Here is a 21,395-nt window from a genome sequence, read left to right on the forward strand (position 1 = left end):
TCCATGGTTACATTCCTATTAACTGGTAGACAGAAATACAAGTATTTAACAGAAATATTAGATATGTTAGATATCATTGAAAATCAAGTAAAACTTTTAATTTATCAGAAAATGCTTTTCGTTTTTGCGGTCTCTAGAGGGCGTCGTTCACGTATTGTGCACCCTTTGCGACCCTGGGATAGTTCGTCCACTTAACGTTGAAAAAGAGCCGTAACGACGATAGAGTGGCTCATTAAAAGTCCTACATAAATAAAGTAAATCGCAAGAAAAGATTAATGTTTGCCAAACGCTTTGTTCCCAAAGGATAAAAGTGCTGAAATGATATATTTGCAAACGAAAGCACGTTCAACGTTCTACGTCTGACAGTCTAAACGAAGAAATCGGAACGAAGAATTTCAGATCCATGAAACACGATGCACGAAGTCACATGATTAGATGGTGTACTTCAACAACAAAGGTAAGCAAATTCGTTTTTGTGAACGGAATTTTTAATCGAGGCAAATATTTAATCATTTTAAGAGACAATTTAGTAAGGAATGTTATCGACACGAATGCACGTAGCGCTACTAATTTTTATCGGAATAACGAGATAAAACATAAACTATGAATCGATCGGAAATATTTAATATTTATTTGCCAGAAACTGAAAATTCCTTCTCCTTTATATTTGTTGGATTTAATTCCAATAAAGAATCTATTGCATTTATCGGATCACAATATTTGGAAAATACCCGTAAAAAATAAAAGGGAATTACAAAAATGGTTAACAAATATGTGAATTCATTCTTCGTACGATTATTTGTAATACACTTAAACGTTATCTCAGTAAAATCTCGTTAATCTAGATTAATTGGAATTAGAGAAGTGAAGGACAGGATAACTTGAAACTCATTTAAATGATAAATTTAATGAAACCTATGTGTTATTACAGTGTTAGAAGACAATACGAATGCTGTACCACAGATTTTTGCAACACTTTAAACTATGTCCTATACTTTTCCGTGCAGTTAACAGCATAATTAGAATCAGGTATTAGACTACCTAATGACTATTTAATTTTAGAAATTGTTATACTTAATAAATTTATTGTTTGAATCTTATTGAAATATGACTAATAATTATAATACAACCAGTGGCACATTTACCTGTACGCAAAAAACCCTAATACTCCAATTAAAGGGAGTCCCCAAAATTCAATATTTCAATTATGAATTTATTAATTACATAAATACAGGATGTTGACACTACTGTTTTAAAAAAGAATTCACGAACTCCATACACATTGCAAGATGTGAACATCCCAGCGTATACTCTTTAATGCATAGTTCTTCAAGGATAACTAGTATCCTACTTACTCTAACGAGGAAATAATGACAGAAGTTTTGTTGTTAATTTCTACTACGAATGCATCAGCCGAATGACGATTCTTTGTTCTTGACAGAGTTACAACTTGGTGAATAATAACAAAAACAAATAATATGCAATTACTCATTACGTTAACTATAAGTGCTCATATCATTTTTATACTATCATTTCGAAATTGTTCTTTACGCGTTCTCTTACACGACTGCCCGAAATTTTTATGTTACCTTGACCCTCATGAAAGTACAATGCACCTCTACCTATAATCCAACATTAACCAATTTTCCATCGTATGTCATCAAATATCGCAAACTCACTTTTCTCACGTAAAACACTCCACATTTTCCGGGGCATGCTCAGAATTGTTGTTACGGATGGGGGACACGAAAGAACTACTTCTTATCGAACACCATAAGATTTTCGTTGAACGTTCACAGATACGATCGCGTTACTTGTACTATATCTTCGATTGTCTTGTGAAACGATAGTCCATTCGCGAACGTTCCGACCGTTTTCTCCGAAGAATCGTGCGCGAAGATTCCTTCATGGATCACAGTCGAGGAACAAATGCTGAGACGTGCTTAGATCATCGGTATAACTCAACTCGTACACGTGTTGTCCCAGCAATTTCAGAACACGTAAAACCGTTGACGCGTCGCGACACGAGGTGAGCTGGATACCAAGCACGAGACGTTTTCTCCAGCGTTCCGGTTTAACGAAGATCGTGGTTCCGTATACATTCGATAAATCGCTGAGGCACCGGCCGCCTGTATGTATTTATCAACGCTCTCCCACTTCGTTCCGACTCGACGATTTGGTAATCGCAACAGCGGATGCCAATAGCGTTCACGCGATTTTATCCGAGATTTAACCCGTCGACCTTAAAGGGGGGACTTCGACGATCACCAGAGAGATTGATCTTCGGGATTTTCGTGTGCCGGGACGATCCTATTGCACTTGTCCCTCGAATGACATCTTGACGGACAACTTCGAAAAATAGTACTTTGTGGCAGTGAATGGGAAAAAGACATTTCTGTATAGATTGCATCTTTATATTCTGAAGAAGTAGGGGATAATGAATCATGGTGATGGGAGTTGTGTAATAGACATACATATATAGAGTAGAGGATACAAATTCAAAGACGACGAATTATAGATTTATTTTATACATGTCATACAAGTGCAGAAGAAACTTTCGTTATGTGAACGTTCTTTTATATGAACTTTTACGATAATATATGCATATAAACGTAATTAGAATGAGTACAAAATTCAATTTGGAATGCTGCGGTAATGTGATAGCAAATGCTTAGTTGAATGTAAAAAACCAAACACCGAGGAAAGCATGGATGAAACTTTTGCTGGCTGACATTTGGAATCCGTAGGATTTATTTTCTTAGTGTCGTTAAAAAGAAGAAGGATTCAGCAATATTGTTTCTTTTTTATAATTTATTCGATATATGAAGTTATCTAAAATCAAATTGTATTTGGTATAATTCATTTTGTTTGAAGTATCAAGTATGTATTAGATGGAACCGCATAAGTTCGATCCGCAAATTGTGTTTGTATTTAATAAAAGACTACAGAAATTTTATAACGACGGCATAATTACTTTACCAGAAAGGTGGGAAAAGATCATGGGAAGAGTGATTACTCTTGGTCATAATTTGAATAATAATAAGTGGTATGAACTTGTGAGATGATCCAATAAAATTTAGAACACTTGTCCTCAATTAGTTCACATGACGGAGGTTTTACTGTATTATCCTTTTATTCGATATCTATTTAATAGTGTGCAATTTTACCCCGGAAGAAGCTAGCTGCAATGCAGGCAAAACATCGGAATATCTAACCTAAAGGACACAGCTTACCCCCGGAAGCCTCAGTTGGTATCAACCATGAAGAAACGTGTTGTTTAACGCCTAAAATATCTCAACATTATGACTGTGTTAAGTTGTGGCTAGAATCCGGCGTTTGTTTTATAAAATAAATCTACACTTTTAATCAAATACATTCTGTTTTTTTTTATGCACTGTTGTACATTTGTAGCACCTTCCTTTTTCAATTAGTTTCTGATTTTTTATTCAATTTTCCATTTAATTTTTTCTCGCTTGTATTTTCTACTGTATTTATATATAAGAACTGTGCAAATTGACGTTTCTGTCATCGACACACTTTTTAATAAATTCTTTGTCAAAGTCTTGCAAAAGCCAGTTCACTTTCTAGAACCATTTTAAATTGATTCTAAGAATAATTTTGAGAAAATTGAATTATCGACTGATTGATGAATACTAACAAAATCTGTTAGTAATCACGTATTTCAGATGACTGGCAAATACAATGCTGTCGTATCTTATTGTTTGTCAAATCGTGATCAAAGTTAATGCTTTTGTTTATTAATCCATGATTTAAGAGTTTCGCTACGTCTTGGATTAATGTTAATCGTGAGAACATGCGGAAGAAATGTTTTCCATCACTGAATTGTTTGTCCACTCAATTATCGACTGTTATCTTAAACATTTGAAGCGTCACTTGACAACTTTTTCTCATTGTTTTCGTCCCGCAAGTAGTATTCGCTGCATCTTAACATACCTTCATATATTCGCAGGTGGTGCCGTTATCGTTTCAATCAAAGAATTCTTTATCGTTATCGATTCTGTCTTGTTATATAAAATTGGCTGCGCTCCGGGATTTACCCGCGTGGAATATTATTCTTATTCACGTAGGTGTCATAATTACGGCAATGTTTATGTAAGCATTTAACTGGATGTAATGTAGAGATAGATTTTTAAATGTAAATTTTAACGGCGAAATCGGTCGTGTGATGAATGATCTATAATTCATTTCTCTGTGAATTATTTTCATTTTTCAATATCTCCTAAACTATACGACTAAATAACATGATGTACAGTGCAAATTTTATCTTCATGAAATTTCCTAGATGATCAAATGATTCTTTTTTAGAAAGATTAACATATTATACCTAATACATACCTTTAAATTAATTATCTCTATTAGAACTATTGCTGACAATATAAACGTATGAAAACATACGAGAAAAATTATACCGCCATTAAAAGGTTTATTACAGAATTGTAAATGCGCGTAGTTGACACATATTTTATATAAAAATTACTATGCGAAAAATGGAGAAACTTGCATTTCTTCGAATCAATAACAAAGTGTGTGTATTTGATTAATTATACGATCATAAAGCCTACTGTATATAGCGACTATTGTAGTAAAATCCTCTTAAACCGCCTGCTATGACTTTCTGCGATGGAAACTCAAGTCTACATTGTTTTTAGAATGAATTTCCAGACGACAGCATCCAAACTTTCATTATTACTTCACGTGAAACCGTCTAAAGAACGTTTCAATAAATCACCTGCTGAAATCTTCGTAAATTGAAATTCGTTGCGTTATAAGTTTAGACGAGCTGCGTAAAGGAACAGTATTAATACGTTAACTGATGCAGAATTTATAACTCAAGGGAACATGTTACGAGTTCTATGTTTGTTATTTCATTTATAGAAAATTAAATATTATTAGGTGTACGCATAAGTTTTGTAGGTTTTTGAGTTGAATTACTTTATCAACCGAATGAAATTTGTCCATTATTTTTAATTACAATATTTTCCCTCGTTTTCCATTACCTTTTGGTATCATTCAGTCAACAGGTTGATTCCTCGTCAAAAAAAGGAAGCATCTTTCGATGCGATGAATTCATTAATATTTTTTCAAACATTGGCTTCATTTCAAAAACGTATGGCTTGGAGACTGTGTTGCATGAATCTGAGCAAATGATTATCAGAAAGTGGGATGTCAGATGTGTACGTCGAGCGGGATAGAACTTCTGGCATTGTCATAATAATCGAACGTCGACCTTTGTCAGTAAACGGTATCTTTTGCTTCGAGTGTTCACTTAAATGTGATCAACTAGCTGTTCTGCAAGTTGTTGTAGTGTTTGGCCCGAATCTTCATCAAGCTTACAATTCTTCATGTTCCATCTTCTCAGACAATCCTGATAAAACGTTGTCGTTAACATTAAAATCGCCAGTTTTTAACCTATTGAATCAGTAGAATCACTTGCAGTCAGTCACAGTACCATCTTGATATGTCGTACATATAATTTGTTTCACATGTGCAGCGGCTTTGTGTTGATTAAACAGAAAAATTAAGCAATATCGCACACGCAACTTGTCGGATTTCATTTTAAAATAAATGTAAAACGATATTATCACAACGATTACGATCTATTATTCGTTTGTTTGAATGCAGGTTAACCAGCCATGCCTACATAAAAAGTACTTGGTTCAGAAATGCCGATATACCTATCGTCTTGTATTATCATGCAAACATAAGCTACAAAACATATGCATACACCTAATAATATTAATTTTCTATTATAATATTTTCATTTTCATAATCCGAAGCAGGATATTAAATATTTTAACTTTAAGTTTCATTTATGTATTTCAAATATTTTTTTCAATGAAAATAAAAGAAAAAGAAATAATGTTACACTTTAAGAAACCGTGGCACTTGGAAAAGTAAATTTATTTCTAGTTCAACTACGGCATTTAAATACCATTATATTTAACAAATAATTGCATAAATGATACGTTAATTCTAATACTGAGGTATTACCAATAAATTGATTATAAATTAAAATACATAAAATATTTCAGATCAAAGCCCCAGTATATTATTCGAATAAAACATTACCTTTAAATAATATTTTGAAAACTTATTGCAAGTTATTAATTATTAATATAATAAATTATTTTATGTTCATAGTTATCTACATGACTTAAAGTAAAGTAAACTATTTAATATTCGAAATAGTATGTTACCCAGCTTTGATCGATATTAGAGTCTGAATTTGGAAACTTCTCAATGTCTTCCTCTAGAAGTAGAGAGATTATTTCCACCAACTACTTTTTAACTGACCATGCAGCTATTAATCAGGCATCCATAATTGATTGATAGATGAGTCGTATTTTTACAGCCCAACAATTAAAATGTAATAATCAATCACCGGTCAAGTTTCGTAAGACACTCGTATGCCCCAGTGACGTAAGATTCTATATATCGATCTGTTTTATCGCAGAACAGGAAAGTTATGTCTCCTTACCAATTACCTTTTTATACTGATTACTTTAAACTACTTGTATATTCGACAATTATCTAGAACAGAGGCAACCTTTCGAACCTTTCGAAAGTCGAGTCAATAATTGAAAAGTTAAAGCACGAATCGAGATTTAGTTCATTCGTGTGTGTAATATAATTTTCAATTGAACTGTCACGGATATTCTATACTAGTCTACGGTATCATGCGACTTCACGAACCCTCAGCAATAGACCGAGTCAACGGAGTTAATACTTCAATGAACGACTAAAGAAGAGACGTGATTATATCTACAAAGTTCTCCAGCAGCGCTTGCGCCATGCCAAATAGATCACGAAATTTCACTTCTAAACAATGATCGAGCATTAAGTAATTGTGTATCAGTAGAATAGGGTCGCTTAACATGCAATCTTAATCTCTACAATGCACTTACGATATTTGCAAATTACAAGTTCAATATTAATACTCATATTATCGACTAATTCCGTCGTATCAACCTAATTACTGTATTTAAATCATTTATGACATGAAGTAATAGTGACCGAACTGGAGAACAAAGTTGCGAGTCCAATATGGGCCTACAAACAAGCAAAAGAATTGAACAAATAATTACAAAACAAATGACACTCATACTGTCATACTGTGTTAAAACTAACCAGAGTAAACTAAGGTTCTCACATGCAATACTAAGCTACGATAATCAAGGAAATGATACAAGGAAAAGTATGGATCGTCGAAGAATGAGCTCTCGCTCCACGCATACTTGTTTGGGTTGCGGTCGTGGCTCGCTTGTGCCTCTCGAAGTAGAGAAGGGGAAGGGCAAACAACCGGTGACGGTCGATTTCGAGGCTCGTTGAATCTATCGAGAAAATAATTCATGAAATATTAATATCACAGCAAAATCGTATTCCCCATCATTGGGTAAAAATGAAATTCACCAAAACGCTATCATGCATAATTAAATGAAAAGCACAATAGCAGATATACGATATACAGTAGCAGAGAAAAATTTAAGACAGGAAAAAAAAGAAAGAAATTATGTATTTTAGGCGAAAAATATAAATAAAGTGGATGTTTTTCTTCCTGAACGTATTATGTATAATAATCAAAACAAGTATCTATTTGTTTTTTATTCTCACAGACAACAATTTGAGATGATACTTATCAGGAGAGTTTTTAATGAAAAGTATATACATTTTTTGTATCACCTTAGCGAACATTTTAAGCATTGAATCTATTGATTTTTACAATCATCACTAGTTACATTACTCCAGATCGTTTTTGTTACATAGTATAAAATTTGTTTATATTACTTTCTTTCATTTTATAGATTTTCCATTGGATATAAATCCGGCGACTGTAATGGCCACGGTAGTAGTATTATATTTTCTCGTTGAAAACAATATTTTTATATTTTGTTATATTTTCTATTTTGTATTTGTATTTTTTAATATTGGTACAACGCCAATGTATTGGACCAGGAATACTGCGAGAAAAACAGGCCCATACGTACCATTACACTTCCGCCTCCGGGTTTAATAGCCGACATAATGCATCGTTAATTTTAATCTTCCCCAATTCGAAGCTCAATTCGAAGGGGAAACAGACATACGTATTCCAAAACAACAAGCTAAATAGAGAAATAGTAAGTAGTTGTCTGATAGATGTATAAACGAAATTATGATTCATCGTCTTAAACTTTCGTCTGCTACTGCAGTTAGCGAGTATAGAAACAAAGACAGGATGGAAATATTTCTATAAAGTGATCAACCAAAAATGACGAGTAAAAGAGAAAAATCCAAAATTCGTCAAAAACTGAAGAAAGAACGATAATACGCTAACATGAAAATACAAGAGCGACGAAATGCACTTGTATTTGCAGTAGAAATTCGAGAAGAAACTGAGAAAGATGTAAGATGTAAGATGTAAGATGTAAGAACACAAACAGTTCGCAGGTGGCCAAGTGAAAACAGTTGTAATGAGAGAGTAGTTTTTAACCCCTTAACCTACAACTACGTGTGAAATACATGGTCTTGTATTTAGGCTAAATGTAAGTATTACAGGCACGGCCCGTGGTACGACGGTTGCGATTTATAATATGACATCTTTGATGATTATTAATTTTTACGATTGAAAATCATTTTATTTTCGAAACAAGGGGGTGCTAACGGGGAAATGTAACGTTTGTGACATACAATGAAACATGAATAGTGACAGAGACAAATGGATGGGATATGAGATACTGGAATATACAGAGGGTGCTAACGGAGAAAAGCTTTTCACTCAGTTTAATTTTCAATCTCTTTATTTTTACGACGAGCGTGAAATCTGTTCATTTTTGTTATCATTGGAATCTCGTTTAGTTTATAATATTATTTGTTTATATTATGTTACATAAATGAATCAAACATACTTGTAAAATACAATAAATATTCGATCGATAGAAATAAATTATAATTAGTAGTGATTCAACGTACGTGAAAATAATATTAAATTCTTATTTAATATTCACATATAATACTAATTACTACTTATAATATTTATTTATCTGCTCGATGTCACTCTTTTGATAGAAAATATAAGATCCGGAATGGACCCGTGACAATTAAAGAACATAATAAACTATAATAAGTTGTGAATATTCAAGTATTTAGTTAATATGGCAATGGATAAAACATTTCTTTGAATTATGATACAAAAATCTACTATACTGTATCCGAGAAAATCTATCTACCCTTAATGCAAACATAGAAATCACTACTATCATCGAGTAGACCATCGATACTGTTAAACCTGATGCACAGTATCGACATTTCCATCGAGTTAATTATTTAGTCCAATCGAACACATGTTCTCGTCGAGAAATCTCTCTCCTCATGGACTGAACAATTCATTTCATTATTTTGAAATAGCATTGTGGAGAAAAAGAAAGACGGAAACGTTATTTCAAATAGTTATTCTGTATTACTTATTTCCAATTCAAAAATGTACAATTTAAACAGTTTTGGTCGATAGTATGCGCATACCAATAGAGCCCTGCGAATATCTCGTTATCGATCGACTCCTGCGTCAAAAAAGAGCCGACTTTCCTTTCGACTGTTTCGTTGATCGACATGCAGTCGATACGTATGCACGTTCCCATGTAAACCTATAGGTTTATTCACAATTTACTTACATATTCTGGAGGAACCCTGCATTTGGATGAAATTTGAATATACGTAAATATTTGGCAACAGAATCTTCGTACAAAATTCATGTCTTAGCCAGCCGGCATTTACTCAAAATTAATCATACGTTTTTGGATCTAGCTGCAGATCCTATTTGAAAGAATTTGATAATTTTACAAATATAGACTGCAAGAGGTATTTAATTGGTCATGTGTACAAACATTTGTATAAGTAAATATATGGCAGTAGAATCTTTGTACAAAAGTAAAACAGCTTCTGTTTCTAGTGAATCAACATTCAAACATTCAACAGTCGTTCAAAATTAATCATACGGTTTTAGATCTAGCTACAAATCCTGTTTGAAAGTATACCATAATTTGACAAAAATATAATTTAAAGATAATGAATTGATCATGAATAAACTGCTAATTTCATACGTTTGTGATACAAACGAATACGACAAATATGTGGTAAAGGTAACGTAGAGGTATGTACAAAACTAAATATTAATAATATTATATTAACTATTAGAGTATATTCTATGTACATTATATATATTTTTTATATGTTTTCCATATTAGTATACGATATAAATGTATAAAGTCCGTAATCTAGTTATAAGATTCGGATATGTAAATTTTTTAACTAGGTTTGCATACGTTTTAGAATGTTCAATAGGCGAAACTTTCAAACGTGAAAAGTAAGAGTACGTTGTTTTATCATTTAAAAAGAGTGCACGTACTTTAGATCAGTATTAGAATATAATTTCCATGTTAACAAGTGACGGAGAAGTTGCACCCGTTGGAGAACGAACTGACAACAAGAAGTCGAACGCAACACTGTCCGTTTCCGTAAGTACCTGCTCGACGTTACAGCTGAAAGGTGATTATTAATTCGAGTGGTATCGATCTCCGAACAGAAATGAAATCATATAACCTATACAAGAAAACGTTCCTATTAATTTTCTAGCATTATCGAGGCAAGAAGGAACCGACGGAAGAGGATGTAACGCCTGCGCGAAACCCGGACATCTCGGTCAGCTCACGGGCTGGCAACTATGAATGAAAGCTCGAACCTCGAACCTCGAAGCTCTCAGTACCGCGCGGGACAGCGACAGTGTCGTTGCTATTCCTCTTTGTCACGTTTCGGGACCGTTATATCGCAAAACGTAGAACACTTCGAGCATTCGAGTTCTTTGACCAGTTAATTTAATCAAAATTAATTTTTAAGTCATAAAAAAGAATTTGATTCGTCGACTATTACAACTTTGCAAAGTCGTGTAAAAGCTATCTTAAACACTGTGACTCACTAAAATAATTTTATCGCAATTTCGACAAAAAAATAATTAAATTCAAAATAAAAATTCACCACATTTTCTTTTCCTTTGTAATAAAGTAATCGTATTGTATATATTTTGGTTTTGTATACAAGTAATCGAGACATACAAATGTAATTGTATTAACTCTTCAAGGTGTTGAGGGGAGTATGCATATTCAGTATTGTAATTTTGATTCTGCCGGGTTGCAACGAATAATAACTTGATAATACTTATTGCATCTTCTGTGAGTATGTTGGTCGGACAGTGTCAGAAATAAGCAAAATTTTATTATAATAATAGATAATATATAACATGATAAAATATAGTGATTTATCGGTGATTTTTTATTGATTTGGTCATCTTTCGGAAAATTTTGTAGCTTGATTTTAAAAAAACTAGTCCTTTCAAGTACAGGAATTTCTTTAATAAACAAACATAAATTTTGAAATTGATCAAGTGAATTAGTTTCTTTAATTTAAATTCACTTTACCAAGAATCAACAATGATTTCTGGTGATTCGTTATTTTTGTGAATAATGAAAGATTGGGGATCTATATATCTTCAATAAAATATTATTGACGATACGCATATGCAACACGATAAAATTCTAATTCCTCCAACACGAAATACATTTAATTCTATTTTAAAATTAAAATTTCAATTCCTATTCAACTCTGATTATTTTAATAATAAATTCTGTCTTCGCCCATCTCTGGACGGTGTCGCGTTGCATTCAAAGAGGCTCGATGAATTACATCGAATAAAAAGAGCAAAAGCCGCGGACGTATGGAGAGAGATCCATAGTTCACGTTCCTCCGTAATTAACAATTTCGTGTCCCGGCACCACAGATCCGTTTGAATTTGTCGAATGATCTACAATTATGCGTACCGTCGCATGGTGCTGAATTATTAATGGTGTATAGCCGTCAAAAAGTGTTCTCCCGCTCGAACAAAGAGATGTAATCGATTAAATCGGTAAAAATGAAAAGCAACTGGAGTAGCCGATCGCGCGATTGCGGTCTCGGTCAATTCGGCCGCAAACGAGGCGCGACCTAATTGCATAAAATGTTGAATCGCGATGGGCGAGAGTTCGTGTTTTCTTAAGGGGAAGGATGACGCTAAGAAAACTGTACGACTTTCGCGTCGCAGGGTTGGAAAATGTTGAACGTCAACCACTCGACGAGAAAGGAAAGTTTCATTCTTCTTTCTAACCGTTCCATGATTGAAACTTTAATAGTTACGTAATATTTCTCCGGCTGTACTACGCGTGACGAGCATTCGTGTCTAGCCTACCGCGGGGAATAAGGCTCGTCGGAATCTTCCTGTAGACGGAAGACGCCGTTGGAAGATGCCTCGTTTGGATTTAGATTTCTTCAGCCAAGAAACCTTTAGGTAAGACCAACGTTCCGTGCATTCGAGGTTTTGGTAAAACGTATGGCGATGTTTTCCTGCCGGGGGTAACGTATAGTGCGTGGGACAAATGTAGGTATTCCGTGTAATCTCCAGAGAGAGGCCAACGGTGATGGTCTTGAGTGCAGTATGTAAAAAGTTCAGTGTACGCCTTGAAGTGATTTATTTTAGGTGTCTTTTTCAAGCTTTATAAATATACATTTCTTTTGTTGACTCTTAAAGTGCATGCTCTTGCAATTGTTGTAAAAGGAGGTTTGTAGGAAATTTTTGAAAACGAGATAGATGTGCTGTGGAAGATGTTGAGCAGACTAGAGATCATGTGTCACATAATTTGTTGTATTTGTGGTATAGTTTGTACAAGCTTTAGTGACGTTTTCGAGCCTACATATTCGATTCCCTTCGGAATGGGAATTAGAAGATGGTTTACCCAAAGTGTATTACGCTATACGCATATTGATACATTTACATTGAATTTTGGAGAAAAAGAATATAAACACTTTAAATTGCTTGTATACAAACTTTAATAAATTACGATTATCATGTACGTTCTTTTTTTACCTTGAGAAATTTCGGGTAAATTAAAAAATGGACAATAATTCATATGTACATATAAATATCGCGTAACAAAAAAAATGAATAATTCAGGATCCCTCACTTTTTCGATAGAAATTGAATTCGTACTACGAATTAAAATTATACTTTACGTTAAGTGACAATAATAAACGTTGCCAATACGTTGTATCATAATGTTATTCATGACCAGTTACTGCGATCAAAATTTGCTTACCTTTGTACAACTGTTGGCAAAATCAGAACAATATAATAAACATGAGCATTTGAGAACTATGAGCTACTTCCTAAGTAATAATAATTTATGATCCGTAGCTTTTGGCGATTACCTTTTGGTACTCGCGCTAATTTTCTCTTAATCCAAGTTCATTAGGAGTACATACTGCTGCTTCAGTTTAAAGTCCATTCTGTATAATGAATAAGTAATTAAATCAGAACGGTAGTTTGGCCGTACACAGGCAATATGATGTCAATTGTCGTTTAATTGGAGATTTATACGAAGAAGATAATGAAATATAATATCTCCCTAAAAAGTAAATATGGTTGGTTAGTATCAAAGAACAAGACGACGATGTGGAAGGCGTTTGTGTCACTGTGACAATGTGTTGATCTATTACTGAGTTGGTTTGTTGCTATCACAGTGTGTCGTGTTGTGTATTGTGGCAGAGTTAATGTATTGTAGTGTTGATGTGTTATTGTGTTATTGTGTTGGTGTGTGACTTTTTTTGTCCTATAATTGTTTCAGTTAAAATTTCTGCCAAATAATTATATTGATACCATACTTAAGTAAAGTGCATTATGAGTCACATATTCAGCGTTAAATCTATTCTTTTATGTCTCGCTCAACTGATCAGAAGGGTAACCCATTGTTTTTTCAAGTTTTACAAAATATTCGAGAAAAAGAAGAAACTTATCATAATTGTTATTAAATACCTTTTTTAACTTTATTAAAAACTAGCATTAATTTTAATGGGAGCTGAGTGTCATGTTAAATCAATGATCTTTTTAGGTAAGAGTGGCTAAAGTAGGCTTATTAATATATATTAATTTACCATAAGGATAGATTTTATTATACCAACGCACCGTTTTCAGTGATCGTATGTGTCATATTTATCTCTATGTTATGTAAATAACATTTATCAATTTAATATACGGACAGCTTTTATTGCATCAACGCGTGCTTTCAGTAATTAGTGTAAGTTTGTCCAAAGTACTTTGCCAATATTATTAATATTGATGTGCGGGATCACAACATATTACATCAAATAATTGTAATTTCACTTTCATAATCTGTAATTATTTTAATGATTGCTCTTACTGTTACACATATGAATCAATATAATTTGTCATTTTAGTATTATTAAATTTTCTGAATGCTTTGATACATGTCAAAAACGATGGTAATGATATATTATAAATGTTGAAAGGCTATTTAACGCGAATTAAAGTAACATTATCTTACAAAATAAACCCATAAGACTTTACACATTATTATATTTTTCAAATTTTACCAAAAAATAAACAATATTCGTATCTTGGTGGATACATCCTTCTACCATACCGCACTGGATATGTATTGTTTACAAAGAACGTCCAATCACTTAATTAGTTTTGATTTGATTAATTGTTCGAATGGTTTTATTTTTTCAAATAAAAATTCGAACAGCATGACCCGACAAATTCAATAAGTGGCCTTAAAATAATTATTACGACAATGTTTCTGGGATTTTGTGTTTTTGAAAACGGGTACGAGAGAGTTTCGCAATTAACGAGAGCCCTAAACTTACGAATTGGCCCAAATGCTGTGTAAATATGCGGAGAATGGAACGCGTTGCGATTCCCAATCGCTCACGCGAAGGCTGTAAAAAATGCAAAAGAGGCATGAATTGCACTCAGATAACAAAATTTAGAAGCAGTAGTGGTTAGTACTTCGCGAAAGAATCTCTATTATACCACAGGAATATATTACAATGAGTAATATCAAGGTTTTCGCATTTTATCGTTGTGAAAAGTGCGAGCCGAACTTTACAACGATTTCGCTCCACGTTATGTTTTTTTAAGACGGCGTACACGATTTCGGGGAAACTAACGACCGATTTCTTTCCTTTTTGACACACGCGTGTAAAATGAGTGTTTACTGGATATTAAAATCGTGTCAAGCACATATATATAGTGATCTAAAGGTTCAAAGATTAGGTTCCTTTATCCAATTTAGTTCATGGTGAACACAATGCAACGGTATCATATATTCACTATAAATTTTTTCAAAAAAATCAGCCCTCTGATTTCAAATATGTGCAACGTGAATATTTTCAATATTTTTAAAGAAATATGCGATATGGTGAGTGATATTAACACAGATTAAAAGGCTATTCGACTTTTTGTATTTTGTCAAATAATCCTGGATAAACCACGTACGCGTTACTCCTAGCATTGTGCAACACGCCACACAACACACTCGTTTAAATGTTGGAAAATATTTTTTATTCTGCATTCCTTTCATTAAAAAAGGTATTAAGCTTTCTATCTTAATAGTTCGTTTGTGATACCGCTTGAGCACGCGATTTTGTAGCGTTATATCCCCACAAACATAAAAGTTTTATTTGCAATACAAGATACAGGAATTTTCTTTCCAATCTTATTTTTAATTTTAAAATAGATTATATTTTTAAAAGGGGTGCAAGAAAGTTAGGTGTATTAAAAAATAAAAATAAAATAAAATGTAATAACTGCAACTTTCTTTGTCGGAGAAAGAAAAGATAGTTGACAAATTTGATAAGGGAAATTACGAACGGTTTACGTGTAAAATGAGATATTTAATCACATTTCTTTCCTCTTAGCAATTATCATAAATAATCCAGTTTTCTGCTCCTTTCTTCTGCAGAACTTGCATCGTGAATATTTCTCAGACATTTTTTGCTTGATTCCCGGAAGACGTGCCCTAGAAACTGTATATATATTTGGTCTACATCTGTCGTTGCAAACTTTCTACAGCTTTATGTAGCATTTGCGGAGAGATTCACATGTTTAACTCGAATATTAATTTATGGTTGTTTCTTGTGAAGAGGAAATAATGTTTGCATTGATGGCTCCAACGTTTATTTGTTACAAATAATTAAAATAAAGTGGTATGACTGGACAAGTACAGAAACTGATTATTCTCCTTATCAATGATTCTTGTCAGGAGAGTCTTTAAAGTTTCTCTTGAGAAGGATCTTCGCTACTTACTAACTTGATCTACTTACCAATTCGAATTAAGATAACATTTTCATAGCGTTTACTTGGACTTTCGAAATGAAAGTTAAACATAAAGTTCATTTCTATCTGGATCGCTAACTTCAGCAATGATGGCGGAAATACTGTGAATGGAAAGAAACACGTAAACTGTATCCATCCTAGATCGATGTTCGTTTTACATATAAGTGTATACTGCACCCTATATGAAAATGCATACTCTTTGCTCTACTAACGTTGCCAGAGTCTGCGATCATGCTAGAAATACGTGACATGCATAGCTAGAATTTTGTAAGTCAAAGATTATTTTCAGGCCACATCTCTGGTGAAATTTTAATATCAGCTGCAGTATGCAAGAGAAAAAAAGTCTACTCGCATACAGAAATTACAGAAAAAACATTAACGTGCTTGAAAACTATAAGAAAAATAATCTCGTGTTATTTTATTCGGGGGGGGGGGGGGATGTATTTGTCTTTTAATGCCATCTAAATTACATATGAAACACTTTTTGTGTTCCCTCACGACTGAAAGAATTTCCTTCTGTAGTACGCCTTGTATATTCATAGAAAATGTAACAAACATCGATTTCTTTTACTGAAAAGAAGCGAATACCCCTTCTTGATCTCGACACCGTAGTTAGGCGCTCTTCAGTTGGGAACAACACATTCGGTGGTTTATGACCACACCAGGATCCCTCAATTATATTGGTACATTTGTTCCACACACTGTACTATAAATCGTACTATGGGCAACTTAATTCAATAAACGTATATACCAGACACGGAGCAGTCGTCCGTGACGGGAATGAACATTGGAGAGCGGTGGGCTTAATTAAATTTTAAATAAAATTTACGGTTTCCTTTGCCTAGCAATGTGGAGAGCATAATTACGATTCGAAAACAGATTCTACGACGCTGCTATTGCGGTAAATAATCGTACATGATTCTTTCACTCGCCGTCGGTCCTTTCAAGGTGGCCTTAATGATAAAATGTTCGAGCTAGAACTGATTATCACGAGCCTGGCCCGTGGTGTATTGTTCTGGCCAAGTCATCACATTTTGGTCCCAGGATGTTGGAGCTTAAATCGTAGCTTAAGGGGTTTAAGATCTAATGCCATTCATAGTTTATCCAAACATGACGTCCATTAGAACGCTTTTATCTTACAATTCCAGGTTTTCTCAAAATTAATTACGTAAATCTATACAACTTTTCTTAATTTGTTTCGGTTACTGGCAACATATACGTAATTTCGAGTGTTATCACTCTTCAACGCATGTTTAATTGTTTATGTTATTACCAGTACCATATTCGATTATCGCAGAGGTAACTTATGTTATGTTTATGTAAAGCACATAAGGAGAGAAAAGTACCGTCAAATGGGGTTCTTTGCAACACCTTTTCACCTGAATACAATTGTGGAAGTACGGAGACACCCTGTGATTCGTGTCGAGTGGCGATAGGAGTAGCCATGCTTAAAAGGAACGGTTGCAGATGGAACTGTCAAACTGTCAGATTCCGACTGGCAGCCGACTTATTAACATGTCTGAATTGTCGGAGACTATTAACTGTATTGTATTACGCTGTTGTTGTTGTCGCTGTTGAATTATGGTTTACAATAATCAAACGTGTGACGCGAGAGTCGCGACCGACGTTTCCAACAATACTATGATCGCCACGTCATCCGCATATAGGTGACAATGATTTTCATCAGAGAATGAAATAGATTTATTCTGAAAATGAGGTGTTAAAGAAAACAAATTTGGATGGGATTAGTAAATTTGAAAGAAGTTGCAAAAATAAGTACTATCACAAAATTTTAGCCTCGTAGGAATTTTCACGATTATTAGTTTGACAGTCAAGGTGTTAACCCTATACTCTATGAAATGTAAGATATTTCAGCAAAAAATGAATACGTAAATGAATACTGAAGATTAAATAACTTGATCTATTACCGTTTCGCTTTGATGTGACCAAAACGTAGGTGCCCTCACGTAATTTACAAGACAATTATATTGTTTAGGAGAGCAAGTATGATTGTATATATCATAAATTCATAAATATCCGTAGTCTAATTTATCAGATTGTGATAATAACAGTGCTGACACAACTGATACTGATGAAGACGACGAAAGTGTTAGATGAATCCTACTAAATAAATGTTAAAACAGTATTGAATAAAACTAAATAAAACTGGTAATTATATAGAAAAGAGTGCTCAAAATATACATTAATTGGTGATATTTGATAAAAAAAAATTGGCGAGGAAGAGGTTTATCTAATAATTATTTTTTAATTACCTGCATTATTTTATTTCTGTTAAAATGTTAGCTGGGAAAGTTTTTTTATGAATATCTCGAAGACTAAGCGTTTCCATTGGTCATTTATATAGGAAAAGTAATTGTGCAGAATAATGATTTGATGACATGTTTCAAAATCATCGAAATCGGTGATGACCACCCTCTTCTGTATAACTATCATAAAATTACTTAATGTCGTCAAAAACGTACAATTATTATATAATTCTGATACGTTTTCCCACATCAATAATTTTAATCTTAACATACGTTACGTGTTAATATATAACATACAATTTTTAGACAAATATTTTTTATCTTTGCGTAAGACTACAATTATAAAGTCATAAATGATTAGATAATAAATGATATGCGCAGGGGATAAGTTTGGGTTTTATATCACTCTGCTATGTAAAAGTTTTAATCACTCGAATGATTATTAGCCAATTACGATTATCGATATTGGCATTAACTATGAAGATAAGATTTGAATCTTCTAATCTGAAATTAAAAACTTCAATTATAACATGACTATCGACAGCATAATTATCGAATACGTCAAGACGCGATCGAGATCTGAAATACGTGAGATCTTGACAACAATAATCGTGCACGATTTGACATGAAAGCCTTACACTATCTGACGAGGAGACAATCGAGTATTTTTCCAGGAACTTATGACAAATTATCGAAATTCTGCTGGTTTGAGATATACAATATGTGACTCAATATTAGACTGCGAATCTTTATGCAAAATAAAATCTTCGCGAACGTGCCTACAAAAATTGAACCTAAATAGGAATTTATTTTATTCTACAAATATTGTAACATGAACTTTACTTTCAATCTTTTTTATATTCTTGCATATTGATGCATTTTGTAGTTTCTTGCACATTCAAATTTCCTATAAATGCATAAAGATCCGCAGTCTACTCATTATATTAACATATTCACGCCAGCGCTGTTCTTTGTGTTTCTCGCCATGGGGCGGCGCGGAAATACACGCCGTCTCATAGATACGCAAGCGCGAACCACCCGTGGTACATGCCGCCCGATGAGAGAGGCAAGCGCGAGCCATCGGTATCACACGTTGGCGCGAACTTGTTAAAAACTTGTTTGTACGAAAGCATAGTGGGATAATAGTCTCGCTAACAACGATCGACGTTCTCTATGGGAATAACAACGTTCGTTTGCTTGTTAGAGACAGCGTTAACAAGAGGAAATAAATACTGTCGATCCGTTTAGACCGGGGACATTTTGGACAGCAATGAACATTTACGATTGATGGTTTTCAGTGCGTGAAGAGGACACATACATACACACGTGTACTTGTATGCATTTATCTAAACGTTCACAGGTATTCGACGATGTCAAATTGTTCAATATACCGCCACAATAATTGCAACTATTTAAGCGTTAAATCGAACTCAATTAAGAACCAGTATCTAGAAAGATATTCGACATACGAGTAAAATTGAAATTTGAAGATTTGATCACATGCATCGTGGTCGATAGTTTGTACGAATAGCTTAATTCGGTTTTATAGATTAAATTATGCTAGTACATTAACGTTTTAGGCTCTCCATATTGGATTATTTTTAGAAACATTGTATACGTAGGCATGTACAAACAAGTAGTAATAAATGTACTTATCATTTGGGAGAACTGTATTTTCTTATCGTCATTTGGTTGTATATTTTTAGGAACAGAATAGATAAGATTGAAAACGTTAGAATGCTAGTGTATACTAATCTACAAATAGAAAAATACGAATGAAATTGAAATATCGTTGTTCGTTCAGATGATCGATCATGGCAGTACAATTTTTAAATTTTTCAACGACCATTCGCGGCTTCTCGTATCACTTTTAACTAAAATGCAATATCGTTGATGGTTATCTGTCCATACCAAAAGTCAATTAAAACGATTTCAACTTTCCATGTGCTATGATCTATATTTCGATATTTGATTCGAGTTCTCCGCGATAACGGTTGAAAATACCATGCATATAAATTACAATTGAAAACATTCTATAGCACAGTAAGACTTGATAAGCCTGTCTAGAACAGTTCAAAAGAGGTGCACATTTGAGACTTTTGTTTGGACAAACGGTCGATTTTCTGGTGATAAATTCAAGGGCATTCGAAAGAACGCTTTTTAGTACATGCGTTACAATTTTTGCATTTACGAATATTTTAAATTAACAAAGTTGTAAGAGTCGGTGGCAATATCGTTTTTGACTTGAGCATTTTGGAATGACTACTCTACCTCAGAACTGGATTATCTGAAATTAAAAAAGTAACCATGATTTTTAAGAAATATTATACATTATGCAAGTGCTATCGAGCCATATTTTTGAAAAAATAATTTTACGTATAAAAAAAAACAAGATAATTAACTTCCCGATTTATAGGGAAGTGATTGTATTTGCCCCTAAAATGAAAAATCGATTTTTTAGCAGATCTCCATGTTTCAAGGTCATTGGAGTCATTTTAGTCTATTTTTAACGAATTGTTCGTATGTGTGTGTGCGTATGTAAACAACTTTTTCGTTAACGTTTTCTAAAACACTAATAGCGAAATCAAAATGATCGATGATGCAATCGATGTGTATCAATCTAACTTAGAGCTGATTAGATTTTGTTTTAATTCGGTCCAGTAGTTTTTTTTAGTACTCTACTGAAACAGTCAAATACTTCCAAAATGGAACATTTGTGAGAAAAACGGTTTAGAGAAAAGTTTTAGGGTTTCAAAAATTCTATTGAACTATCGTATCCGTTTGACCTTCAAAGGACCGGTCAAAGTCACGTCAAGGTCAACATGATTTTTTTAATGGAACACCTCATTTTTTGTCATGCACTGTGAAAGCTGGCTATGAGACTTTTTCAAAACACTAGTTCCAACATTTTT

At 33.5% G+C, this 21,395-nt stretch overlaps 2 protein-coding genes across 3 annotated transcripts in view; one reads left to right on the plus strand and one right to left on the minus strand.

Moving 5' to 3' along the window:
• Positions 1 to 2,124, minus strand: part of LOC128878456 (sodium-independent sulfate anion transporter-like) — a 30,056-nt gene extending 27,932 nt beyond the window's left edge. Inside the window, exon 1 of the mRNA XM_054126673.1 lies at positions 1,680 to 2,124. Within this exon, the coding sequence (XP_053982648.1) occupies positions 1,680 to 1,716 (37 nt within the window). The 5' untranslated portion in view covers positions 1,717 to 2,124. The remainder of the gene's footprint in view (positions 1 to 1,679) is intronic.
• An 8,646-nt stretch (positions 2,125 to 10,770) lies between these two features.
• Positions 10,771 to 21,395, plus strand: part of LOC128877899 (trissin receptor-like) — a 46,884-nt gene continuing 36,259 nt past the window's right edge. Inside the window, exons 1-2 of one of the 2 annotated variants that reach the window (XM_054125539.1) lie at positions 10,771 to 11,222; positions 11,718 to 12,370. In XM_054125539.1, coding sequence (XP_053981514.1) covers positions 12,327 to 12,370 — 44 coding nt within the window. In that variant the 5' untranslated portion in view covers positions 10,771 to 11,222; positions 11,718 to 12,326. Of the gene's footprint in view, positions 12,371 to 21,395 lie in introns of both variants that reach the window. The other variant, XM_054125538.1, reaches the window with a different exon arrangement.

Source organism: Hylaeus volcanicus, chromosome 6 (genome assembly GCF_026283585.1).
Source record: "Hylaeus volcanicus isolate JK05 chromosome 6, UHH_iyHylVolc1.0_haploid, whole genome shotgun sequence".
Classification (NCBI taxonomy): domain Eukaryota; kingdom Metazoa; phylum Arthropoda; class Insecta; order Hymenoptera; family Colletidae; genus Hylaeus; species Hylaeus volcanicus.